This window comes from Gouania willdenowi, chromosome 18, assembly GCF_900634775.1.
Source record: "Gouania willdenowi chromosome 18, fGouWil2.1, whole genome shotgun sequence".
NCBI lineage: Eukaryota > Metazoa > Chordata > Actinopteri > Blenniiformes > Gobiesocidae > Gouania > Gouania willdenowi.
Genome location: NC_041061.1, coordinates 10,118,335 through 10,146,050, shown reverse-complemented (window position 1 = coordinate 10,146,050; position 27,716 = coordinate 10,118,335). Strand labels below are relative to the sequence as shown.

The 27,716-nt window shown below is 42.3% G+C and overlaps 1 protein-coding gene across 2 annotated transcripts in view; it reads right to left on the bottom strand.

Moving 5' to 3' along the window:
• LOC114480438 (calpain-5) overlaps positions 1-25,933 on the bottom strand; it is a 36,372-nt gene extending 10,439 nt beyond the window's left edge. For both annotated transcript variants that reach the window (XM_028474566.1, XM_028474567.1), the window contains exons 1-4: positions 25,831-25,933; positions 24,073-24,337; positions 23,529-23,715; positions 20,363-20,550 (exon numbers count right to left, since the gene is read on the bottom strand). In XM_028474566.1, the coding sequence (XP_028330367.1) occupies positions 20,363-20,530 (168 nt within the window). In that variant the 5' untranslated portion in view covers positions 20,531-20,550; positions 23,529-23,715; positions 24,073-24,337; positions 25,831-25,933. The remainder of the gene's footprint in view (positions 1-20,362; positions 20,551-23,528; positions 23,716-24,072; positions 24,338-25,830) is intronic.
• Between the last annotated feature and the right edge of the window lie 1,783 nt (positions 25,934-27,716).

Genomic DNA, 27,716 nt, shown 5'->3' with positions numbered 1-27,716 from the left:
CAACATAATTTAATGTCATGTTTCAATGTATCATTTTGAAAAGATGTTGTAATTTATTTTTGGATATGATACTATTATTTGTACAATTAATTTAAATAAATGAATAAATACCATGAAAAGTTTGTTTTTTTTCCCGTTTTTCTCTTCAAATTTGGTGCTTTTCCACACATCCAAAGATCCCTGTTCATCCAGAATCCTCCACCAAACCTGGTTCACGTCCCACATACATCTGCGTTAAGATCGACTTGATTACATAACCCAGCTACAGTCACTGAGCTCACTGGGAACGATGGTGGCATCACCAGAGTTTTATGACGGTGTTGGAGCTGTGCTGAGCAGGCAGGTCCTGCTGCCTGTGTGGTCCTGTAGACCCTTTGCTCTAGGGCGGTCAGCTGCTGTAACCGTACACGGGATGTCACCCTTCTCTAAAAGTGTCATCATATTCATCATAAGGTCGCACAAAGCATGGATAGTGCATGTTATGGTAGTAAATTAGAGGATCTGTTTGTGTGTGTGACAGGAGGATGTTTGGGTGCAGCATTAGAAACTCATAGTTTTACCAATTGTTCTGTGATTATTCAGTAGGCCCACTGTACATTTTTTGTTTGATCGAATTAACACTTTTTGAGATATGGCCAATTTAGTGAGGCAGATTTTCATTTCAAACTGAAACTTGGTAAAGTAGTACAGCTCCATTACAGATGGTTAGGCCATGTAGAACTAATGGATCATGAGCGTTTGTCATGACAGCTGCTCTACTCACAGTTGAGCGAAGGCATGAGAAACCAAGGAAGACCTAGGCTTAGATTTAAGGATGTGCCTAAAAGAAATATGAAATGGAAAGATATAGAACTGGATGAATGGAAGCAGAATGCATTAGACAGGCAGAAATGGATAAGTTTAATAGGCAAATGAAGTCAAAAATGAAACTGTCAGTTGTTTTCAACTGACTGCATATGTGAATCTGTTATAATATACAGAAATATCTGCTATACATCTTATTTAGTGGACATGTCAGCCCCTCAAAATTGGGAAAAAAGTTTTTTTGGGGAAGCTTACTTTTTGTAAGTAAATATCTTAGTATATACCTCAGCTCCCTGAAATGTGATCAGCTTTGAGCTATGTACATAGACTGTTCACATCGCTAATGATTAGTCACTTGGTTTTTCAGTAAGTTTCTTGAAATCAGAAAAAAATACTTTTTTTATTTTAAACTTTTTTCTCTGGCCCATAACTGCATGTGAGAATATAAGAAAAATTCTAAACACTGTTTTAATTTGTAGTATAATGAAAACTCTTTCGTGGGATTTAAAGCAATATTTCGTTATGCAACTTCTTCATTTTTATTTTGGACCCCATCTTTAGGTTATTTCACTACTCGAGGATATTGAAAATCCTTTGTAGCTAGCCTCTGTCTCTCATAATCATTTATCAGCCTTGAGCCCCTACTCAATCACACTTTCAAAAAAAAATTAAGAATCCCAAATGAATTTAGCTGATTTAAATATATCTTGTTCAAAAAATGAATGCATACATCTATGCTTATGATAAAATACATGCTTCATACCATTTGAAGCATGTTTTCTTTCCAAGCAGCATGAACAAAAATTGTGGTATGATTTTTCAAAGTTACATTTCGCAAACATTAAAGATTCCATGTTCAGCCATTCTAGTTCTGTAATGTTCATTTCAACCAGGCAGCATTGGATTGTGGAAACCTCTAACCCAGTGGTTCTCAACCTTTTCAGCCCGCGACCCCCAAATGAAAGGTTCCAGAAACCGGGGACCCCCACTTTACCTGAAGGTGGTTGAACACAGACGTGTGTGTGTGTATCTTGGATAAACTGCAAGATCCATTGTAGTATAGCATTTTTTTTTTTAAAGCACATTGCTAAAAAGAGAAACGTGTAAGCACACCGACTTGGTGCCAATTATCAAATACCTCCGTAAATATCTGAGTATGGAACTGTGTCAGTGATGCTAAAAACAAAGTAGACTAATAATAAATGTGCCCACCCATGCTTTTTACATACCCCCCAAAAGACCGAGGTCTGGCTACGGGTCTGTATGTACATGTGAATATCTGTATATCGGTGCATATGTGTGTTTGTGTATGTATTTTTAAGCTGCTTATAGATACATTGGTTATACTGGTTATAAGAGGAGTAAGATTAAATCAATCAGACTTCTTCCTTCTCCTTTTTTGAATGTGTAAAGGTTTTATTGAAACATTCTTGGTGTTTTGGACATGTTTTGTGACATGTTCAAAAATAAATACATAAATAAAATAAAATCAACAGTGCGTAATTGAAAATGTAACATGTAAATTTGTAATTACACAATTTTGATAATGTATGGTTTGTGATCTAAAGTCTGTCTGTCCAATTGGTGTGTGAATGGGCTGATATTATGACGCACTGGGTAACTATAAAGCACCTGGACTGGTCTGAGGCATGAAACTCAAGGGCTGAAAATGAGTAAAAATGTGTGACACTAATAAACTAGTTTATTAAAAGATAGATTACAATAACAAAGGAAAATCTAAATTTGAAAAAAATCTAAATTAAAAGCAATTTGAACAAAACCAAATAAAATATAACCCAATGTTCTAAAGAAATCCTATTTTATTTTCAAATTATGGACAATTTGGTGAATTCACTGCATTAAGTTTGCAGGGTTGAGTTCCTCCACTAAGGTGAAGAATCTCTGCATTAACCCTTTCTGTGGATCAGCCAGCAGGGCCTCCCTTTTACAGCTCGGATGACTTGGCACACATATTACATAATTCGGAGAACCAGACTAGGGAAAAACCCTGGCAGAGTTTTCCAAAGCAAAACGTTGAGCGCTGAAGGCTGAGTGGATTACCAGACTTCACTTATTAACTTTCTACATGTTTATATGGATGATTTGTGATTTTAATTGGGATAATATAACCATTAAAACTTATTTTACATTCTAATAAAAAACATCCTTCGCAAACTAGACGAAAATTAAAAAACCTTGTCTCCCCAACAAGGTTAAAGTCCATCAGCCGTCCAAAGCTCACGAGAAAAAATTTGTCCTTAAGTAAACTTCAACAGTGAATGTGACCTCACAGTTTATTTAAGTCCACCTGCCTGATGCTCTGCACCCACCAACAGCCGCACTAAAAACAACAGCAAGCTAAATAACATCTGGGTTATTTGAGTCTAAGCTCCGTACTCACACAATCGCTCAGATTCAGAGAGCCAAAACATCTCCTTTAATAGAAAGGGCTTTAATTAACCACATCTGTTGCCATGTCGCATGTAAAAGCAGTCCCTGGATTCAATACCGGCAAGTTAATTTTGTCCTGTTTTGTTTATATAATATGTTAAGGTTTCATTTATTCAAACAAACTTTTTTCAAGAAATGTACTTCAAAATAAATACACTTGGAAATGTACTTTGATTTTGTCGTGGATTCCCCAGGTGGAGATGTGTACGATGAAAAAGATGTAGTGTGGAAAAAAAAGGGATCGTAGATGAAACTGGCTTGCATAATAATACAAAGTTTATTAACACAAGCAGAATCAAAAGAACAGGGCTGAGGCAGAAGCCCTGTGAGAGAAGCCGGGGTCAGATTTACTTTGAAGCAAGAACAGGAGAGAGAAGCTTATATCTTTCACAAAGTTCTCAGATGTCACATGATTACTTAACGACCCTTCTCTGGGACACAAAGAAAGGAAGCAACATTTGTCCCTTAAGGTGATAAAACCCTCACATGGCAATGAACAAAGGCTAAGGCCTGAATTTACAATTTCTTTGATCTCATTTTGAGGATGTGTTTTGACTGCCAACTGTCAGTCTTCCTCAGAGGCATTTACTAATGTTTCCTACGAGTTCTTTCTTGAGGGAAAATCCTCCCCAAAGAAAAATTCCAGACAGCGCCTCCGTGCGTTCCTCTGTGAAAAAAACTCCATGCAGCTAATTCGCGCACTCCTTCGTGAAATAAAACACCATGCAGCTCCTACGCACGTACCTCATGAAGGAAAAACTCTATCCTCGTGAATAAAAACCCCATGCAACTTCTCGGTGAAGTAAAATTCCACGCAGCTCCTCCGTGAAGAATAACTCCTTGAAGCTCCTCCGCGCATTCCTCATGAAGAAAAACTCCATGCAGCTCTTCAATGGAAAAAAACTTATTGCAGGTCCTCCGCGCGTTCCTCCGTGAACAAAAACTTTATGCAACTCCTCCGTGTGCTCTTCCGTGAAGAAAAACTCCAAGCAGCTCCTCTGCGCTTTCCTTATGAATAAAAACTCCATGCAGCTCCTCTGTGAAGAAAAACTCCAAGCAGCTCCTCTGCAAGTTCCTCATGTATAAAAACTCCAAGCAGCTCCTCAATGAAGAAAACCTACATGCAGCTCCTGTGCACGTTCCTCAATGATAAAAACTCCAAGAAGCTCCTCCGTGAAAAAAAAAACTCCATGCAGCTCCTCCGTACGCTCCTTCATGAACAAAAACTTTATGCAGCTCCTCCGCGTGCTCTTCCGTGAAGAAAAACTCCAAGTAGCTCCTCAGTAAAGAAAACCTCCATGCAGCTCCTCCGTGAAGAGTAACTCCTTGAAGCTCCTACGCGAATTCCTCATTAAGAAAAACTCCATACAGCTCCTCCGTACGCTCCTCTGTGAAGAATAACTCCATGCAGCTCCTCCGTGAACAAAAACTCCATGCAGCTCCTCTGCGCAATCCTCCGTGAAAAATAACTCATTGCAGCTCCTCCGCGCATTCCTCATGAAGAAAAACTTCATTCAGCTCCTCCCTGAAGAAAAACTCTGCGCAACTCCTCCGTTAAAAAAAACTCCAAGCAGCTCCTCAGTCAAGAGTAACTCCTTGAAGCTCCTACGCGCGCTCCTCCGTGAACAAAAACTTTATGCAGCTCCTCCTCCGTGAAGAAAAACTCCAAGCAGCTCCTCCGCGCTTTCCTTATGAATAAAAACTCCAAGCAGCTCCACAGTGCAGAAAACCTCCATGCAGCTCCTATGTGCGCTCCTTCGTGAAGAAAAACTCCTTGGAGCTCATCCGCGCACTCCTACGTGAAATAAAACACCAAGCAGCTCCTCCGCGCGTACCTCATGAAGGAACAACTTCAACCTCATGAATAAAAACCCCATGCAACTTCACGGTGAAGTAAAATTCCATGCAGCTTCTCCACGGAGTCCTCCGTGAAAAAAAAATTGATGCAGCTCCTCCGTGAAAAAAAACCTTGCGCAGCTTCTCCGTGAAAAAAAAACTCAGTGCAGCTCCTCTGTGCGCTCCTCTTGAAGAAAAACTTTATGCAACTCCTCCGCATGCTCTTCCGTGAAGAAAAACTCCAAGCAGCTCCTCTGCAAGTTCCTCATGTATAAAAACTCCAAGCAGCTCCGCCGCGTGCTCCTCCGTGGAGAAAAACTCCATGCAGCGCTCCTCCGTGAATAAAAAATTGATCCAGCTCATCCGTGAAAAAAAAACTCCATAGAGCTCCTCTGTGCGCTCCTCAGTGAAGAGAAACTCCTTGAAGCTCCTCCGTGCATTCCTCATGAGGAAAAACTACGTGCAGCTCTATCGTGGAAAAAAATGTATTGCAGCTCCTCCGTACGCTCCGCCGTGAACAAAAACTTTATGAAGCTCCTCCGCGTGCTCTTCCGTGAAGAAAAACTCCAAGCAGCTCCTCTGCGTGTTCCTCATGGATAAATACCCCAAGCAGCTCCTCAGTGAAGAAAACTTCTATGCAGCTCCGCCGTGAAGAGTTACTCCTTTAAGCTCCTCCGCGAATTCCTCATAAAGAAAAACTCCATGCAGCTGTTCCGCGCACTCCTCCATGAAGAAAAAAATGATGCAGCTCCTCTGTAAAAAAAAACCTTGTGCAGCTCCTCCGTGAAAAAAAACTCCATGCAGCTCCTCTGTGCGCTCCTCCGTGAAGAGTAACTCCTTGAAGCTCCTCCGTGCATTCCTCATGAGGAAAAACTACGTGCAGCTCTATCGTGGAAAAAAATGTATTGCAGCTCCTCCGTACGATCCGCCGTGAACAAAAACTTTATGCAGCTCCTCCGCGTGCTCTTCCGTGAAGAAAAACTCCAAGCAGCTCCTCCGCGTGCTCTTCCGTGAAGAAAAACTCCAAGCAGCTCCTCTGCGTGTTCCTCATGGATAAAAACCCCAAGCAGCTCCTCAGTTAAGAAAACTTCTATGCAGCTCCGCCGTGAAGAGTAACTCCTTGAAGCTCCGCCGCGCATTCCTTATGAAGAAAAACTCCACGCAGCTCCTCAGTGAAGAAAAACTCCATGCAGCTCCTCTGCGCGCTCCTCCGTGAAAAATAACTCAATGCAGCTCCTCCGCGCATTGCTCATGAAGTACAACTTAATTCAGCTCCTCTGTGAAGAAAAACTCTGCGCAACTCCTCCGTTAAGAAAAACTCCAAGCAGCTCCTCCATGAAGAGTAACTCCTTGAAGCTCCTCCTTGAAACTCTGTGCAGCTCTTCCGTGGAAAAAAACTTATTGCAGCTCCTCCGCGCGCACCTCTGTGAAGTAAAACACCATGCAGCTTCTACGCGCGTACTCATGAAGGAAAAACTCAATCCTCGTAAATAAAAACTCCATGCAACTTCTCGGTAAAGTAAAATTCCATGCAGCTTCTCCGTGTGTTCCTCTGTGAAAAAAAACTCCATGCAGCTCCTCCGTGAAGAAAAACTCCATGCAGCTCCTCCGTGAAGAAAAACTCCATGCAGCTCCTCCGTGAAGAAAAACTCCATGCAGCTCCTCTGCGCACTCCTCTGTGAAAAATAACTCCATGCAGCTCCTCCGCGCAAACCTCATGAAGAAAAACTCCAAGAAACTCCTCTGCGCGTTCTTCATGGATAAAAACTCCACGCAGCTCCTCAGTGAAAAAAACTTCCATGCAGCTCCTCTGTGAAGAAAAACTCTGCGTAACTCCTCCGTTAAGAAAAACTCCATGCAGGTCCTCCGTGAAGAGTAACTCCTTGAAGCTCCTCCGCAATTTACTCATGAAGAAAAACTCCATGCAGCTCCAACGTGAAGAGTAACTCCTTGAAGCTCCTCCTTGAAACTCTGTGCAGCTCTTCCGTGGAAAAAAACTTATTGCAGCTCCTCCGCGCGCACCTCTGTGAAGTAAAACACCATGCAGCTTCTACGCGCGTACTCATGACGGAAAAACTCAATCCTCGTAAATAAAAACTCCATGCAACTTCTCGGTAAAGTAAAATTCCATGCAGCTTCTCCGTGCGTTCCTCTGTGAAAAAAAACTCCATGCAGCTCCTCCGTGAAGAAAAACTCCATGCAGCTCCTCTGCGCACTCCTCTGTGAAAAATAACTCCATGCAGCTCCTCCGCGCAAACCTCATGAAGAAAAACTCCAAGAAACTCCTCTGCGCGTTCTTCATGGATAAAAACTCCACGCAGCTCCTCAGTGAAAAAAACTTCCATGCAGCTCCTCTGTGAAGAAAAACTCTGCGTAACTCCTCCGTTAAGAAAAACTCCATGCAGGTCCTCCGTGAAGAGTAACTCCTTGAAGCTCCTCCGCAATTTACTCATGAAGAAAAACTCCATGCAGCTCCAACGTGAAGAGTAACTCATTGAAGCTCCGCCGCGCAATCCTCATGAATAAAAACTCCAAGCAGCTCCTCTGCGCGTTCCTAATGGATAAAAACTCCATGCAGTGAAGAAAAACTCTGTGCAACTCCTCCATTAAGAAAAACTCCATGCAGCTCCTCCGTGAAGAGTAACTCCTTGAAGCTCCGCCGCGCATTCCTCATGAAGAAAAATTCCAAGCAGCTCCTCAGTGAAAGAAAAACTCCATGCAGCTCCTCCGCGTGCTCCTCCGTGAAGAAAAACTCCATACAGCTCCTCTGTGCGCTCCTCTGTGAAGAATAACTCCATGCAGCTCCTCTGTGCGCTCCTCTGTAAAGAGAAACTCCTTGAAGCTCCGCCGCGCATTCCTCATGAAGAAAAACTCCAAGCAGCTCCTCAGTGAAGAAAAACTCCATGCAGCTCCTCCGCGCACTCTTCCATGAAGTAAAAATTGATGCAGCTCCTCCGTGTAAAAAAACCTTGTGCAGCTCCTCCGTGAAGAAAAACTCCATGAAGCTCCTCTGTGCGCTCCTCCGTGAGGAGAAACTCCTTGAAGCTCCGCCGCGCATTCCACTTGAAGAAAAACTCCAAGCAGCCCCTCCGTGAAGAAAAACTCCATACAGCTCCTCTGTGAAGAGAAACTCCTTGAAGCTCCGCCGCACGTTCCTCATGAAGAAAAACTCCAAGCAGCTCCTCAGTGAAGAAAAACTCCATGCAGCTCCTCCGCGCACTCCTCCATGAAGAAAAAATTGATGCAGCTCCTCCGTGTAAAAACACCTTGTGCAGGTCCTCCGTGAAGAAAAACTCCATGCAGCTCCTCCGTGAAGAGTAACTCCTTGAAGCCCCGCCTCGAATTCCTTATGAAGAAAAACTCCATGCAGTTCCTCCACGTGCTCCTCCGTGAAGAATAACTCCATGCAGCTCCTCTGTGAAGAAAAACTCCATGCAGCTCCTCCGCGCATTCCTCATGAAGAAAACCTTCATTCAGCTCCTCTGTGAAGAAAAACTCCAAGCAGCTCCTCTGCGCGTTCCTCATGGATAAAAACTCCAAGCAGCTCCACAGTGAAGAAAAACTCTATGCAGCTCTTCCGCGTGCTCCTCCGTGAAGAAAAACTCCTTACAGCTCCTCCGTGCGATGCTCTATGAAGAATAACTCCATGCAGCTCCTCTACGCGCTCTTCCGTGAAAAATAAATCCATGCAGCTCCTCCGCGCAATCCTCATGAAGAAAAACTCCAAGCAGCTCCTCTGCGCATTCCTCGTGGATAAAAACTCCACGCAGCTCCTCAGTGAAGAAAACTTCCATGCAGCTCCTCTGTGAAGAAAAACTCCATGCAGCTCCTCCGTGAAGAGTAACTCCTTAAAGCTCCTCCGCGAATTCCTCATGAAGAAAAAATAATGCAGCTCCTCAGTGAAGAAAAACTCCATGAAGCTCCTCTGTGCGCTCCTCCGTGAAGAGTAACTCCTTGAAGCTCCGCCGCGCATTCCTCATGAAGAAAAACTCCAAGCAGCTCCTCAATAAAGAAAAACTCCATGCAGCTCCTCCGCGACGAAAAACTCCATGCAGCTCCTCCGCGTGCTCCTCCATGACGAAAAACCATACAGCTCCACCGTGCGCTCCTCTGTGAAGAAAACCTCCAAGCAGCTCCACAGTGAAGAAAAACTCCATGCAGCTCCTCCGCGTGCTCCTCTGTGAAGAATAACTCCATGCAGCTCCTCTGTGAAGAAAAACTCCATGCAGCTCCTCCGCGCATTCCTCATGAAGAAAACCTTCATTCAGCTCCTCTGTGAAGAAAAACTCCAAGCAGCTCCTCTGTGAAGAAAAACTCCAAGCAGCTCCTCTGCGCGTTCCTCATGGATAAAAACTCCAAGCAGCTCCACAGTGAAGAAAAACTCCATGCAGCTCCTCCGCGTGCTCCTCCGTGAAGAAAAATTCCAAGCAGCTCCTCTGCGCGTTCCTCATGGATAAAAACTCCAAGCAGCTCCTCAGTGAAGAAAAACTCCATGCAGCTCCTCCGTGCGCTCCTCTGTGAAGAATAACTCCATGCAGCTCCTCTACGCGCTCCTCCGTGAAAAATAACTCCATGCAGCTCCTCCGCGCAATCCTCATGAAGAAAAACTCCAAGCAGCTCCTCTGCGCGTTCCTCATGGATAAAAACTCCAAGCAGCTCCTCAGTGAAGAAAAACTCCATGCAGCTCCTCCGTGCGCTCCTCTGTGAAGAATAACTCCATGCAGCTCCTCTGCGCGCTGCTCCGTGAAAAATAACTCAATGCAGCTCCTCCGCGCATTCCTCATGAAGAAAAACTTCATTCAGCTCCTCTGTGAAGAAAAACTCTGCGCAACTAATCCGTGCACTCTTCCGTGAAGTTAAACACCATGCAGCTCCTACGCGCGTATTCATGAAGGAAAAACTCAATCCTCGTCAATAAGAACTCCATGCAACTTCTCGGTAAAGTAAAATTCCATGCAGCTCCTCCGTGAAGAGTAACTCCTTGAAGCTCCTCCGCGAATTCCTCACGAAGAAAAACTCCATGCAGCTCCTCCGCACACTCCTCCATGAAGAAAAAATTGATGCAGCTCCTCCGTGTAAAAACACCTTGTGCAGCTCTTCCGTGAAGAAAAACTCCATGCAGCTCCTCCGTGAAGAGTAACTCCTTGAAGCCCCGCCTCGAATTCCTTATGAAGAAAAACTCCATGCAGTTCCTCCGCGTGCTCCTCCGTGAAGAATAACTCCATGCAGCTCCTCTGTGAAGAAAAACTCCATGCAGCTCCTCCGCGCATTCCTCATGAAGAAAACCTTCATTCAGCTCCTCTGTGAAGAAAAACTCCAAGCAGCTCCTCTGTGAAGAAAAACTCTGCGCAACTAATCCGTGCACTCTTCCGTGAAGTAAAACACCATGCAGCTACTGCGCGCGTATTCATGAAGGAAAAACTCAATCCTCATGAATAAAAAGTCCATGCAACTTCTCAGTAAAGTAAAATTCCATGCAGCTCCTCCGTGCGTTCCTCTGTGAAAAAAAACTCCATGCAGCTCCTCCGTGAAAAAAAACTCCTTAAAGCTCCTCCGCGAATTCCTCATGAAGAAAAACTCCATGCAGCTCCTCCGCGCACTCTTCCATGAAGTAAAAATTGATGCAGCTCCTCCATGTAAAAAAACCTTGTGGAGCTTCTCGATGAAGAAAAACTCCTTGAAGCTCCGCCGCGCATTCCTCATGAAGAAAAACTTCATTCAGCTCCGCCGTTAGGAAAAACTCCAAGCAGCTCCTCCGTGAATAGTAACTCCTTAAAGCTCCGCCGCGCATTCCACATGAAGAAAAATTCCAAGCAGCTCCTCAGTGAAGAAAAACTCCTTACAGCTCCTCTGCGCGCTCCTCCGTGAAGAATAACTCTATGCAGCTCCTCCGCGCAATACTCATGAAGAATAACTCTATGCAGCTCCTCCGCGCAATACTCATGAAGAAAAAATTGATGAAGCTCCTCCGTGAAGAGTAACTCCTTGAAGCTCCTCCGCGAATTCCTCACGAAGAAAAACTCCATGCAGCTCCTCCGCGCACTCCTCCATGAAGAAAAAAATGATGCAGCTCCTCCGTGTAAAAACACCTTGTGCAGGTCCTCCGTGAAGAAAAACTCCATGCAGCTCCTCCGTGAAGAGTAACTCCTTGAAGCCCCGCCTCGAATTCCTTATGAAGAAAAACTCCATGCAGTTCCTCCACGTGCTCCTCCGTGAAGAATAACTCCATGCAGCTCCTCTGTGAAGAAAAACTCCATGCAGCTCCTCCGCGCATTCCTCATGAAGAAAACCTTCATTCAGCTCCTCTGTGAAGAAAAACTCCAAGCAGCTCGTTTGTGAAGAAAAACTCTGCGCAACTAATCCGTGCACTCATCCGTGAAGTAAAACACCATGCAGCTCCTCCGTGCGTTCCTCTGTGAAAAAAAACTCCATGCAGCTCCTCCGTGAAGAAAAACTCCTTAAAGCTCCTCCGTGAATTCCTCATGAAGAAAAACTCCATGCAGCTCCTCCACGCATTCTTCCATGAAGTAAAAATTGATGCAGCTCCCCCATGTAAAAAAACCTTGTGGAGCTTCTCGATGAAGAAAAGCTCCTTGAAGCTCCGCCGCGCATTCCTCATGAAGGAAAACTTCATTCAGCTCCGCCGTTAGGAAAAACTCCAAGCAGCTCCTCCGTGAATAGTAACTCCTTAAAGCTCCGCCGCGCATTCCTCATGAAGAAAAATTCCAAGCAGCTCCTCAGTGAAGAAAAACTCCTTACAGCTCCTCCGTGCGCTCCTTTGTGAAGAGTAACTCCATGCAGCTCCTCTGCGCGCTCCTCCGTGAAGAATAACTCTATGCAGCTCCTCCGCGCAATACTCATGAAGAAAAAATTGATGAAGCTCCTCCGTGAAGAGTAACTCCTTGAAGCTCCTCTGCGAATTCCTCACGAAGAAAAACTCCATGCAGCTCCTCCGCGCACTCCTCCATGAAGAAAAAATTGATGCAGCTCCTTCGTGTAAAAACACCTTGTGCAGATCCTCCGTGAAGAAAAACTCCATGCAGCTCCTCCGTGAAGAGTAACTCCTTGAAGCCCCGCCTCGAATTCCTTATGAAGAAAAACTCCATGCAGTTCCTCCGCGTGCTCCTCCGTGAAGAATAACTCCAAGCAGCTCCTCTGCGCATTCCTCGTGGATAAAAACTCCACGCAGCTCCTCAGTGAAGAAAACTTCCATGCAGCTCCTCTGTGAAGAAAAACTCCTTAAAGCTCCTCCGCGAATTCTTCATGAAGAAAAACTCCATGCAGCTCCTCCGCGCACTCTTCCATGAAGAAAAAATTAATGCAGCTCCTCCGTGTAAAAAAACCTTGTGCAGCTCCTACGTGAAAAAAACTCCATGAAGCTCCTCTGTGCGCTCCTCCGTGAAGAGTAACTCCATGCAGCTCCTCTGCGCAATCCTCATGAAGAAAAACTCCAAGCAGCTCCTCTGCGCGTTCCTAAAAACTCCACGTAGCTCCTCAGTGAAGAAAACTTCCATGCAGCTCCTCTGTGAAGAAAAACTCTGTGGAACTCCTCCATTAAGAAAAACTCCATGCAGCTCCTCCGTAAAGAGTAACTCCTTGAAGCTCCTCCGCGAATTCCTCACGAAGAAAAACTCCATGCAGCTCCTCCGCGCACTCCTCCATGAAAACAAAATTGATGCAGCTCCTCAGTGTAAAAACACCTTGTGCAGCTCCTCCGTGAAGAAAAACTCCAAGCAGCTCCTCCGTGAAGAGTAACTCCTTGAAGCCCCACCTCGAATTCCTTATGAAGAAAAACTCCATGCAGTTCCTCCGCGTGCTCCTCCGTGAAGAATAACTCCATGCAGCTCCTCTGTGAAGAAAAACTCCATGCAGCTCCTCCGCGCATTCCTCATGAAGAAAACCTTCATTCAGCTCCTCTGTGAAGAAAAACTCCAAGCAGCTCCTCTGTGAAGAAAAACTCTGCGCAACTAATCCGTGCACTCTTCCGTGAAGTAAAACACCATGCAGCTCCTACGCGCGTATTCATGAAGGAAAAACTCAATCCTCGTAAATAAAAAAGTCCATGCAACTTCTCAGTAAAGTAAAATTCCATGCAGCTCCTCCGTGCGTTCCTCTGTGAAAAAAAACTCCATGCAGCTCCTCCGTGAATAGTAACTCCTTAAAGCTATGCCGCGCATTCCTCATGAAGAAAAACTCCAAGCAGCTCCTCAGTGAAGAATAACTCCATGCAGCTCCTCTGCACGCTCCTTTGTGAAGAATAACTCCATGCAGCTGCTGCGCGCAATCCTCATGAATAAAAACTCCAAGCAGCTCCTCTGCGCATTCCTAATGGATAAAAACTCCATGCAGTGAAGAAAAACTCTGTGCAACTCCTCCATTAAGAAAAACTCCATGCAGCTCCTCCGTGAAGAGTAACTCCTTGAAGCTCCTCCGCGAATTCCTCATGAAGAAAAACTCCATGCAGCTCCTCCTTGCACTCTTCCATGAAGAAAAAATTGATGCAGCTCCTCCGTGTAAAAAAAACTTTGTGCAGCTCCTCCGTGAAGAAAACCTTCATTCAGCTCCTCTGTGAAGAAAAACTCCAAGCAGCTCCTCTGTGAAGAAAAACTCTGCGCAACTAATCCGTGCACTCTTCCGTGAAGTAAAACACCATGCAGCTCCTACGTGCGTACTCATGAAGGAAAAACTCAATCCTCATCAATAAAAACTCCATGCAACTTCTCGGTAAAGTAAAATTCCATGCAGCTCCTCCGTGCGTTCCTCTGTGAAAAAAAACTCAATGCAGCTCCTCCGTGAAGAAAAACTCCAAGCAGCTCCTCCGTGAATAGTAACTCCTTAAAGCTCCGCCGCGCATTCCTCATGAAGAAAAACTCCAAGCAGCTCCTCAGTGAAGAATAACTTCATGCAGCTCCTCTGCGCGCTCCTCCGTGAAGAATAACTCCATGCAGCTGCTGCGCGCGTTCCTAATGGATAAAAACTCCATGCAGTGAAGAAAAACTCTGTGCAACTCCTCCATTAAGAAAAACTCCATGCAGCTCCTCCGTGAAGAGTAACTCCTTGAAGCTCCTCCACGAATTCCTCATGAAGAAAAACTCCATGCAGCTCCTCCTTGCACTCTTCCATGAAGAAAAAATTGATGCAGCTCCTCCGTGTAAAAAAAACCTTGTGCAGCTCCTCCGTGAAGAGCAACTCCTTGAGGCTCCGCCGCGCATTCCTCATGAAGAAAAATTCCAAGCAGCTCCTCAGTGAAGAAAAACTCCATGCAGCTCATCCGCGTGCTCCTCCGTGAAGAAAAACTCCATACAGCTCCTCTGTGCGCTCCTCTGTGAAGAATAACTCCATGCAGCTCCTCTGTGCGCTCCTCTGTGAAGAATAACTCCTTGAAGCTCCTCCGCGAATTCCTCATGAAGAAAAATTAATGCAGCTCCTCAGTGAAGAAAAACTCCATGAAGCTCCTCTGTGCGCTCCTCCGTGAAGAGTAACTCCTTGAAGCTCCGCCGCGCATTACTCATGAAGAAAAACTCCAAGCAGCTCCTCAATAAAGAAAAACTCCATGCAGCTCCTCCGTGAAAAAAACTCCATGAAGCTCCTCTGTGCGCTCCTCCGTGAAGAGTAACTCCATGCAGCTCCTCTGTGCAATCCTCATGAAGAAAAATTGCAAGCAGCTCCTCTGCGCGTTCCTAATGGATAAAAACTCCACGCAGCTCCTCAGTAAAGAAAACTTCCATGCAGCTCCTCTGTGAAGAGTAACTCCTTGAAGCTCCTCCGCGAATTCCTCACGAAGAAAAACTCCATGCAGCTCCTCTGCGCACTCCTTCATGAAGAAAAAATTGATGCAGTTCCTCCGTGTAAAAACACCTTGTGCAGCTCCTCCGTGAACAAAAACTCCATGCAGCTCCTCCGTGAAGAGTAACTCCTTGAAGCCCCGCCTCGAATTCCTTATGAAGAAAAACTCCATGCAGTTCCTCCGCGTGCTCCTCCGTGAAGAATAACTCCATGCAGCTCCTCTGTGAAGAAAAACTCCATGCAGCTCCTCCGCGCATTCCTCATGAAGAAAACCTTCAATCCTCGTCAATAAAAACTCCATGCAACTTCTCGGTAAAGTAAAATTCCATCCAGCTCCTCCGTGCGTTCCTCTGTGAAAAAAAACTCCATGCAGCTCCTCCGTGAAGAAAAACTCCTTAAAGCTCCTCCGCGAATTCCTCATGAAGAAAAACTCCAAGCAGCTCCTCAATAAAGAAAAACTCCATGCAGCTCCTCCGCGACGAAAAACTCCATGCAGCTCCTCCGCGTGCTCCTCCATGACGAAAAACCATACAGCTCCTCCGTGCCCTCCTCTGTGAAGAAAACCTCCAAGCAGCTCCACAGTGAAGAAAAACTCCATGCAGCTCCTCCGCGTGCTCCTCTGTGAAAAAAAACTCCTTACAGCTCCTCCGTGCGCTGCTCTGTGAAGAATAACTCCATGCAGCTCCTCTACGCGCTCCTCCGTGAAAAATAACTCCATGCAGCTCCTCCGCGCAATCCTCATGAAGAAAAACTCCAAGCAGCTCCTCAGTGAAGAAAAACTCCATGCAGCTCCTCCGTGCGCTCCTCTGTGAAGAATAACTCCATGCAGCTCCTCTGCGCGCTGCTCCGTGAAAAATAACTCAATGCAGCTCCTCCGCGCATTTCTCATGAAGAAAAACTTCATCCAGCTCCTCTGTGAAGAAAAACTCTGCGCAACTAATCCGTGCACTCTTCCGTGAAGTAAAACACCATGCAGCTCCTCCGCGCGTACTCATGAAGGAAAAACTCAATCCTCGTCAATAAAAACTCTATGCAACTTCTCAGTAAAGTAAAATTCCATGCAGCTCTTCCGTGCGTTCCTCTGTGAAAAAAAACTCCATGCAGCTCCTCCGTGAAGAAAAACTCCTTAAAGCTCCTCCGCGAATTCCTCATGAAGAAAAACTCCATGCAGCTCCTCCGCGCACTCTTCCATGAAGAAAAAATTAATGCAGCTCCTCCGTGTAAAAAAACCTTGTGCAGCTCCTCCGTGAAAAAAACTCCATGAAGCTCCTCTGTGCGCTCCTCCGTGAAGAGTAACTCCATGCAGCTCCTCTGTGCAATCCTCATGAAGAAAAATTCCAAGCAGCTCCTCTGCGCGTTCCTAATGGATAAAAACTCCACGCAGCTCCTCAGTAAAGAAAACTTCCATGCAGCTCCTCTGTGAAGAGTAACTCCTTGAAGCTCCTCCGCGAATTCCTCACGAAGAAAAACTCCATGCAGCTCCTCTGCGCACTCCTTCATGAAGAAAAAATTGATGCAGTTCCTCCGTGTAAAAACACCTTGTGCAGCTCCTCCTTGAACAAAAACTCCATGCAGCTCCTCCGTGAAGAGTAACTCCTTGAAGCCCCGCCTCGAATTCCTTATGAAGAAAAACTCCATGCAGTTCCTCCGCGTGCTCCTCCGTGAAGAATAACTCCATGCAGCTCCTCTGTGAAGAAAAACTCCATGCAGCTCCTCCGCGCATTCCTCATGAAGAAAACCTTCAATCCTCGTCAATAAAAACTCCATGCAACTTCTCGGTAAAGTAAAATTCCATCCAGCTCCTCCGTGCGTTCCTCTGTGAAAAAAAACTCCATGCAGCTCCTCCGTGAAGAAAAACTCCTTAAAGCTCCTCCGCGAATTCCTCATGAAGAAAAACTCCATGCAGCTCCTCCGCGCACTCTTCCATGAAGAAAAAATTAATGCAGCTCCTCCGTGTAAAAAAACCTTGTGCAGCTCCTCCGTGAAAAAAAACTCCATGAAGCTCCTCTGTGCGCTCCTCCGTGAAGAGTAACTCCATGCAGCTCCTCTGCGCAATCCTCATGAAGAAAAACTCCAAGCAGCTCCTCTGCGCGTTCCTAATGGATAAAAACCCCACGCAGCTCCTCAGTGAAGAAAACTTCCATGCAGCTCCTCTGTGAAGAGTAACTCCTTGAAGCTCCCCCGCGAATTCCTCATGAAGAAAAACTCCATGCAGCTCCTTCGCGCACTCCTCCATGAAGAAAAACTCCATGCAGCTCCTCCGTGAAGAGTAACTCCTTGAAGCCCCGCCTCGAATTCCTTATGAAGAAAAACTCCATGCAGCTCCTCAGTGAAGAGTAACTCCTTGAAGCCCCGCCTCGAATTCCTTATGAAGAAAAACTCCATGCAGTTCCTCCGCGTGCTCCTCCGTGAAGAATAACTCCATGCAGCTCCTCTGTGAAGAAAAACTCCATGCAGCTCCTCTGCGCATTCCTCATGAAGAAAACCTTCATTCAGCTCCTCTGTGAAGAAAAACTCCAAGCAGCTCCTCTGTGAAGAAAAACTCTGCGCAACTAATCCGTGCACTCTTCCGTGAAGTAAAACACCATGCAGCTCCTACGCGCGTATTCATGAAGGAAAAACTCAATCCTCGTAAATAAAAACTCCATGCAACTTCTCAGTAAAGTAAAATTCCATGCAGCTCCTCCGTGCGTTCCTCTGTGAAAAAAAACTCCATGCAGCTCCTCCGTGAAGAAAAACTCCTTAAAGCTCCTCCGCGAATTCCTCATGAAGAAAAACTCCATGCAGCTCCTCCGCGCACTCTTCCATGAAGTAAAAATTGATGCAGCTCCTCCATGTAAAAAAACCTTGTGGAGCTTCTCAGTGAAGAAAAACTCCTTGAAGCTCCTCATGAAGAAAAACTCCAAGCAGCTCCTCAGTGAAGAAAAACTCCATGCAGCTCCTCCGTGCGCTCCTCTGTGAAGAATAACTCCATGCAGCTCCTCTGCGCGCTGCTCCGTGAAAAAAAACTCAATGCAACTAATCCGCGCACTTTTCTGTGAAGTAAAACACCATGCAGCTCCTACGCGTGTACTCATGAAGGAAAAACTCAATCCTCGTAAATAAAAACTCCATGCAACTTCTCGGTGAAGTAAAATTCCATGCAGCTCCTCCGTGCGTTCCTCTGTGAAAAAAAACTCCATGCAGCTCCTCCGTGAAGAAAAACTCCAAGCAGCTCCTCCGTGAATAGTAACTCCTTAAAGCTCCACCGCGCATTCCTCATGAAGAAAAACTCCAAGCAGCTCCTCAGTGAAGAATAACTCCATGCAGCTCCTCTGCGCGCTCCTCCGTGAAGAATAACTCCATGCAGCTGCTGCGCGCAATCCTCATGAATAAAAACTCCAAACAGCTCCTCTGCGCGTTCCTAATGGATAAAAACTCCATGCAGTGAAGAAAAACTCTGTGCAACTCCTCCATTAAGAAAAACTCCATGCAGCTCCTCCGTGAAGAGTAACTCCTTGAAGCTCCTCTGCGAATTCCTCATGAAGAAAAACTCCATGCAGCTCCTCCGCGCACTCTTCCATGAAGAAAAAATTGATGCAGCTCCTCCGTGTAAAAAAAACCTTGTGCAGCTCCTCCGTGAAGAGTAACTCCTTGAAGCTCTGCCGCGCATTCCTCATGAAGAAAAATTCCAAGCAGCTCCTCAGTGAAGAAAAACTTCATGCAGCTCCTCCGCGTGCTCTTCCGTGAAGAAAAACTCCATACAGCTCCTCTGTGCGCTCCTCTGTGAAGAATAACTCCATGCAGCTCCTCTGTGCGCTCCTCTGTGAAGAGAAACTCCTTGAAGCTCCGCCGCGCATTCCTCATGAAGAAAAACTCCAAGCAGCTCCTCAGTGAAGAAAAACTCCATGCAGCTCCTACGCATGCTCCTCTGTGAAGAACAACTCCATGCAGCTCCTCTGCGTGCTCCGCCGGTAAAAAATAACTCAATGCAGCTGCTCCGCGCATTCTTCATGAAGAAAAACTTCATTCAGCTCTTCCGTGAAGAAAAACTCTGCGCAACTCCTCCGTTAAGAAAAACTACAAGCAGCTCCTCCGTGAAGAGTAACTCCTTGAAACTCCTACGCGTGTTCCTCATGAAGAAAAACTCTGTGCAGCTCTTCCAAGGAAAAAAACTTATTGCAGCTCCTCCGCGCGCACCTCCGTGAAGAAAAACTCCATGCAACTAATCCGCGCACTCTTGCGTGAAGTAAAACACCATGCAGCTCCTACGTGCGTACTCATGAAGGAAAAACTCCATCCTCGTGAATAAAAACTCCATGCAACTTCTCGGTGAAGTAAAATTCCATCCAGCTCCTCCGGAAGGTTCCTCATGAAGAAAAACTCCAAGCAGCTCCTCTGCGCGTTAATCTCCCAAGGTCGTGTTATCGGAGCGAGTGAACACAAGTCCTTTCTCTCCGAAGACCAGAGACAATTGCAGGACACATCAAAGTAATCAGTAGATGCCTCTGAGGAAGACTAACAATTGCCAGTCAAAACATGTCAGGAGATCAAAGTAAATCTCAAAGTAATAATAAATATAGCCGCAAGAGGCAATAAATGGCCCTCGCCTTCGCCGCGCCACCCTTGCCGCGCCACCTCTTCCTGTGCCGCCTTTGCCGCGCCGCCTTTACCAAATTGCACCGCCTTTGGCAATCTGCCTTGCGTTTGCCGTGCCGCCTTTGCTGCACCGCCTTCGCTGTGCCGCCTCAAGTTCATATAAAGACATAATATAACAGTGAATTTTATACTATTGATGCATTATTTTTTATTTGTTTAGACAGAAATGTACTGTTGAGATATAAACTTAGTACAACAACAAAAACCATAAATATGTTTTTTTTTACTATAAACACATTCAAAAACAATGCTGGAGTTGTCGTAGTAGTAGTAGTAGTAGCTCCACTACTTTTAAGATTTGACCAATTTCATAATAACACAAACAAAAAAACCGATAAAAAATAAAGCATGCGTCTCATTGACTTTTTTGATTGAGAGGCCAAAACAGAAGTTCATTAAAAATTTCAAACATTTTTTGTTTCTTTTTTTCCACATATTAAATTGTCTTCACTCTGTAGGAGGCGGTAACGCTCCAATTTCCGTTTTTCCCATTTCACATTGTGACGCAAATCGGTGTTTGTATTTGCAAATGGGAGCATTTTCCAAAAATGTAATATTTTGCCATTTTTTTCCCCAAAATTCCCTCCAAATACCGTAAAAGTGATCAAAATGTGATCTATGGATCACTTCAGGACTTCCTGGAACAATTCATGAAATATATCATGAACTATACATTTTCAAAACAACATAACACAACATATATTTAAAGACAGGGCTAAAAAGAGATATTAACTGTTCAAATAAGTTTCTGTAAAAAGGTGATATTTAAGTCAAGTAAATTTCCTTAAAAAAAGTTTGAAACCTACCTAAACATATCTGGAAAAAGAGTTTTATGTTTTCCGCTCACCTTTGGCCTCTTCCAGATCAGCCCTGGTGGAGGTTTCCTTTTGTAGAACAGTGACTGCTCGGTGGCAAGAAACAGGGGGTCCTTAAAGAGCGCCCCACGACGCAGGCATGCTCGCCTCAGCTTGTGAAAACTCTGAGCCTGAAAGGCCGTCACTTGCTCCGGCATCATGTAATCGCACCAGTAAGAAGCTGGAGAAACACGGAGTGAGAAAATAGAAATGAACTAATTTTTGCTCAGGGGTCAAATACCAGTTTGATCTCAAGTGGGCAACATATTTTTGGCGGGAAAAAAGCTATTTCAACGTTCATGTGCCCTAATTTGCACTTCCATGTATAAATACAATATCAATACAATATCTAATTTCTGACCAATTTTTATGTAATTTTTTCTGGGAATTAATTGATAAAAAAAATACTGTAATCATGTGATAAAAGCATGAGAAAATTGCAAGCTTCTGGAAATAGTGTGAGTGTCAATGAGTTTGTAGAGACGTATATTAAGGATTTTCACCGCATGATATTTCATAAAATGGGCATCATCAGGCAAGGTCTGCATGAATATTATGATGAAAATAAAAATAGAAATAGTGTGAAATTTTATACAGGACTACAATAAAACCAAAATAGGGCAGAAAATTAATTTGAATAGTTTTAGAGTCAATTTAAAGATTTATCATGACCGGACAGTCGCACCACATGATATTTTGACACTTTGAATAACAAGAAATTCCAGAACAAATTAAGAAAAAAATAAAAAATTAAAGTGAGTGCATATGTACTAAGATACTACATATTTGGTATATTTTTATGCATTTAAATCCTTTTTTTTTACTAAAAGAAATGCAGTTGAACAGAATATTTCAAGAGACTCGTTGAACCATTTACAGCTGAAATAATTAGTAATTTACACAATTCATTTTACTTTCTCCTGTGAGTCGAATTGGAAGCTCTCAAGGGCTGGATTTGGCTCCCAGGCCTGGAGTTTCACACGTTCTAAACCCACATTTGTATCAGTGTCTTAGAAAACCTGCAGCAGGAGAGTATGTCCTTTGGTAAGTTGGCGGCATTTCAGCGTGTTTGGTGTGTGTGTGTGCGTGTGTGTGTATGTGTGAGTGATAGTGATAGTACACCAAGTTAATGGCACTGTTTAAATCATCAGTGATATGAACTGCAGGGGGTCACTGACTCAGCAGCGTGTGTGAGTATGAGAAGCATCGTGACCCCAGGTCAGCGAGAGGACAGAGGGTGCACTCCGTGTGTGTGTGTGTGTGTGTGGCAACTTTTTAAAAATGTTTAATTTCATAAAATAGGGGTTTGTTTTTCACATTTAATTGTTGCTTCATCATTTCACCCTACATAAAGACAAGGACAGATATAAATAAATTGAATTAATCAAAGCATACACACTAAAAAAAAAAATCATACAGTACATCAAGCAAAAACAATAAATAAATGAATAAATAAATAACACATATCTAAATAGAAGAGTCTACACTGTAAGCCCGAAAGTTCAACTTCATCCATACAGCACTTTAATTTAACTATTATCAAAAAGTACCAGTAGTCAGTCATCCAACCTTTTAAGCTCTGGAAAATTTTTTTTTTTTTTAAATTGAGGTAATCGATTGCTTAATTTTTTGGAGTTCTAGTAACTCTTTGCAAAATTGGCTCCCAGATTTTCCTAACTTCGATCACAGTCTTGCTGTAATCTTTTCCATGGTGCATAAATTGTATTGTATTATTAATTGTATTATACCGGGGGGTTTATTGTTGCTTTTATTATTAAAAAGTTATTTTGGGGGCTAATATTTCATTAAAGCAGAAAAGACAATAATCACTTTGCGTGCATGTGACATGTTGTCGTGTAACTTTGACAAATTAAACTATACGTTTTAACGATGCGTCGAATTCACCATTTTAATAAGAAGTGCTCAGAATGAATACATTGCGCACACACACAAATAAATAGTGTTTCATCATGAAATAACCAATAACGTATGGTCAGTCTATTCAAGTCAGCATCATTTTACACACACACACACACACACACATACACGCACACACACACACTTTTATTATTATTATTGCTCGCCTTAGTTACAAACGTTACGCACTGAGGACGCCTGCTGGTCAATATTTACAAGGTGTATTTTTACGATATTAGACCTACTTCAGTAATTTGTAAAAGCCCTTTGTGCAGTCACTCATGTAGATTCTACGCAGCTTTCAACTTATCCTGAGTTACCATGACTACCTGTCAACATTGAGCTGTTCTGCAAAGCTACATTTAAGACAATTATATGAAATAATTTATGAACGGTATCATTGCGATCCAAACAAATCTGACGTTGCACACCCTTGAACCAAGCAGCATCCATGTTGAAAGTCTCAGGTCAATTTGAGCCTGATTTGCAGAGATATTTGAGGAACAAACACACAAAGACAGAGATTCCTTGCTTTATAGATAGATACTATACATATGTTAAGGTTTCTTTTATTCAGACAAATGTTCCTCAGGAAATCCGCTTTGATCTCCTGACATGTTTGGAACGAGTCTGATTGCTTTGATCATTTCTTTGAAGTTTCCTTGACTTCTGTGTAGTAATTCCAGCAAGATTATTTTTGTCTTCTTTTTCAATAATATGTTAAGGTTTTATTTATTCAGACAACTTCCTATAAGGAACACTTGTGTCTGTATAAATGAAACCTTAACAGACGCCACTGACGAAGACTGGCAGTTGTCAGTCGAAACATGTCAGGAGATCAAAGTGGATTTCCTAAGGAACATTTGTCTGATTAAACAAAACCATAACATATATTCAAAAAGAAGACAAAAATAATCTTGATGGAATTACGACGCAAAAGTCAAGGAAACTTTGGAAAAAAAAAAAATCTAAGCGATCAGCAGATGCCTCTGACTGGCAGTTGTCAGTCAAAACATGTCAGGAGATCAAAGTGGATTTCCTAAGTAACAGTTGTCTGAATTAATGAAACCTTAACATACTATTTAAAAACAAAGACAAAAATAACATTGCTGGAAATGCTATAAATAATGTAAAATACGATAACATCTGATCTGCATTATATTCACTATCCATGCTATGAAATAATAATCCAGCACTCTCCTACTGATGATGTTTACCCAGCCATGGCTGACGTGGTTTTACCTTTCAGTCACTCGAGATCCACTGGCTTCCCTCGGTCTGAGCTTCTATAACAGAGCTAGGACGGCCGATTCAGGATTTTGGAGTCTTCTTATCGTTCATACTCCTCAGTACATTTCCTCTTTATCACAAAGCATCTGAGGTTCACTCCGTTATTCCTGTGTTTGGATCATCTCATGTGGTCCTAAACCTGCAGGAAAACAATACGAGTTACACTGTTACACTGCCTAATGCTTGATATATCGACTGACTATACTGTCTGTTGTAGTTAGTGTACAACTCTGTGTGTGTGTGTGTGTGTGTGTGTGTGTGTGTGTGTGTGTGTGTGTGTGTGTGTAACTCTATCTCCCCAAGCTCAGACAACAGGTAGACACTCACCAAACTGCGACATAAACACAAAATCATGGTGTTGGAAGGACTCACAACGCTCATATCTTCACACGTAGTGCTTTCAAAACTCAGTGTGACCTGTTTGACCTGCAGCAGGGGGACACCAGTGTGTGTGTGTGCTTGTGTGTGTGTGTGTGTGTGTGTGTGTATCACTTACCTCTGCTGTGGGTCTGTGTGGTTCATCTTCTCTCTCCGTCCTCATCCTGTCATGGTCTCAGCGTTGCTCTGCTCTATATGTGTCTCCTCTTCTCCTCTATGGGACTCAGGGTGTGTGTGTGTGTGTGTGTGTGTGTGCGTGTGTGTGTGTGTGTGTGTGTGTGCGTGTGTGTGTGTGTGTGTGTGTGTGTGTGTGTGTGTGTGTGTGTGTGATACTGCTTGTGCCCGACAGAAGGCGACCTCCTTCCATGGTTTGTTGGGCGTTGCTGTATAAGGTGTAAAAATCAATATATGACATATAATCATTCCAGGGTTGGGGTCAATTACATTTTTCCATTAAGAGTTAAGGAAGTTAAGTTTCTCGGTGTTGTTTTAGACGAAAAATTAAATTGGAAAGCTCATATTGATTATGTAAAAAAAAAAAGGTCAGCAAAAGTATTGGCATTTTATATAAAGTTAGAGATTTGTTTGATTGCAGCTTGTTGAGTATGCTTTCTTCCTTGATGATTCTCTCATATTTCAGTTAGTGTACTGAAGTCTGGTGTAACATATATCAGTACCACTAAGCCCTTGTTCCTGCTGCAAAAAAGAGCAATTAAAATTATCAGTAAGAAAGGTTACAGAGAGCACACTAATCATATATTTATTAAAAAATAAACCATTTAAATTCAAGGATCATGTTGAATTAAGAATTCTGATTATTATGTGGAACGCTAAACAAATTGCCAGATAATGTTCAATGTAATTTTGAAGAAAATATAACTTCCGGAATATTTAATTGGACATCATTGAAACAGAAATCTCTTTATGGAGTTAAACTGTGGAATTTAAATGTACAAGTGTTTGTACGTTTTCTTAATTTTGTAAAGACAAAATTCTGAGTAAATGCAGAACTGTAAGAGAAAATTACGCTGTTTTCGTTGTGATTTGTGACCAGGTGAGGAGCTGGGGTGGAATGTTGTGGAATCTAATTGATTAAATTTTTAAAGTTGTTATTAGGAACAGATAATACAAGATTTATCTTCCCTCTGTTCCTTTTTGTTCATGTATGGAAAACTACATTTCCCCTGTGTGTTATTAATCCTGAGGTGGACTGGCGACCTATGTGTGGTGTACCTTTAAAACATTTTAAAATCATCAAAATAATGCAATGGGCTCTGGCGCCATCGTGTGGCCTGGAATAGTAAAAGCATAGATAGTTGATAATGACAGATTTTTAATTAATATGCTGGAATTTTCACTTTTGAAAAATCAACTTTATAAATTAAAGTAAAATATAGAAAACTAAAAACAGTAAATTAGTAAGTAAATTAAAAACAAATGAGATGACAGCAATAATATTATCTTATCATATATTTATAATTAATTAATATTATTGTTGAAAATATAAAATCAAACCAGGCTTTGTTATGTTTTTTTTTCTTCTTGAAAACATGAATTATGCTAATTATGAAGAGAAAACTTAGGTGATTAAGCAGCACCACATGTGAAATAAATTAGAAATAATTAAAAATATAAAAATACATATCCAAAAAACAACGCCAACAAGGCCAAAAAAAACATTTACAGAACAAGACAATAAAAGTAATGTTAACTACAAAAAAAAAAAAAAAAAACAAAAAAAAAAACAATCAACACAAAAAACAACAAAATGAGACGGAAAAAAAAAAATACACCGTCAAAAGCTAAAAGGACGACAAAAAAAAGTAAAACGGGGAATATTAAACAACATAAAAATTGTATAAGCGTAGATACGTACCGAAATGTATGTTTTAAATGTGTAAGTTTAAGTTAAAACCTGTTGTTTATCCTCTCTCGCTGCCTGTTAATTCGTCTTTCATCTTCAGTCTGATCGGCCCTCGACTAGCCATGTCTGTAACGTCTCACTGCGCATGCGCCGTTCACGCCGATGTGTCATTTATACTGCTAAAGCAACAGGGACTGCTCTCACCTCTGAAGGTGTGCTATGGTATCTGCCACCAAGATGTTGATAGGAAATATACTTTCTTTTTTTCTTGTTAATTGTAAAATTAATGAATTTGTGATAACCACATTTATTTATTTATCAAAATAATACCCACTGTTATCCAGGAAGTGTATTATTATTTGCACCGTAGTATATAGTCATTTTAAAAATGTAAATCCTTGTTTTAGTCAGAAATATAAGTTAAAAATTGACCACATTAAAAAAAAAAACTGTTAGAAAAGGTGGTGAAATGGGATTAAAAAAAAAAAAAAAAAAAAAAAACACAGAAATTGGTTAAAAGTTGTAAATTAGAAAAAAAAAAAAAAAAAAAAAGAAAATTAAAAAGTTGGGGAAAAAGAGTTGCAAATTGAGTGGCCAAAAATGGATGGAAAAAGGGTTAAAATTATCAATATTGGAACACTTAGTTTAAACTGGCAAATAATGAGCATGACAAATGATAAATGTGGTTAAAATGTCAAAATAAGCTTGAAATATGGTGAAAAGAGGTTAAAGGTGACAATAATGGGTCCACTTATATGACATTAGGTTGGAAAAGTGGTGGAAAGGGTTTATAAGTGCTGAAAATGCCTTGAAAGTGGGGAAAAATGTGCAGAAAAGCCATTGAAATTCTATGGAGAAGTGGCAGAAATGGGAGTAATGTAGCAAAAATCCATTAAATGGAGCAAAAATATGGCAAGAAATAGTGACGAGAATAGGTTAAAATATGGCAAGTTAGGTGTAGTTGCAGAAAAAGGGTAAAAATAAGCAAAAAATTTACATAAATTGTTAAAAAAATATTCTAAGTTTCATCTCGTGACCCCAAATGTGGTCCTGACCTCAAGGTTGAGAAGACTATTCTAGAAAACTATGAGAGAAGTTCGCAGTTATCAAGCTGTTGTTTAGAAATAATGTTTTTTTTAAAAAAATTAGTCTTAATATTTTACTCTTTTTTTCATGTGTGTCATTTCTTGTTATTATGACACTTATATAAGTAGTCTCCTCTTATTCCTGGTAGTGCAACTTCCCAACATATGGTAACGCCTTCTTCTGTGATAAACAGATGAATTGTAAATTTAAAAAGAAGTTATATTAAGATTAATAAATTACTCACTCCTAATTTCTGTTTGACCACTGGTTCCCAAACTATTTCTGCTACAACCCCCTTTAAATAATGAAGAAAAAAATGCCCCTATTGTTGTAGGTACAAATAGAAATAAAAAAAAAGTGTAAACTTTTTTAAAGAAAAATAAAAATGTTGACCTTTTTTTCAAATCTCATCACAAATGTTATTTTAGAACAGTAATGATAAAGCTATTTATTAATAAACACTATTTTTCATGCTTAAGGTTCAGCCTGGCCATTCTAGTCTGTGCGTGATGACGGGGGGGCGTGCCCCCCAGTTTGGAAACCACTGTGGTAGACAGTGAAATGCTGCAGTGCTGCAGTGACTGGCGACCTATGTGTGGTGTACCTTTAAAACATTTTAAAATCATCAAAATAATGCAATGGGCTCTGGCGCCATCGTGTGGCCTGGAATAGTAAAAGCATAGATAGTTGATAATGATAGATTTTTAATTAATATGCTGGAATTTTCACTTTAAAAAAAAAAATCAACTTTATAAATTAAAGTAAAATATAGAAAACTAAAAACACAAACATTAAAATAAACACTAAAAGAC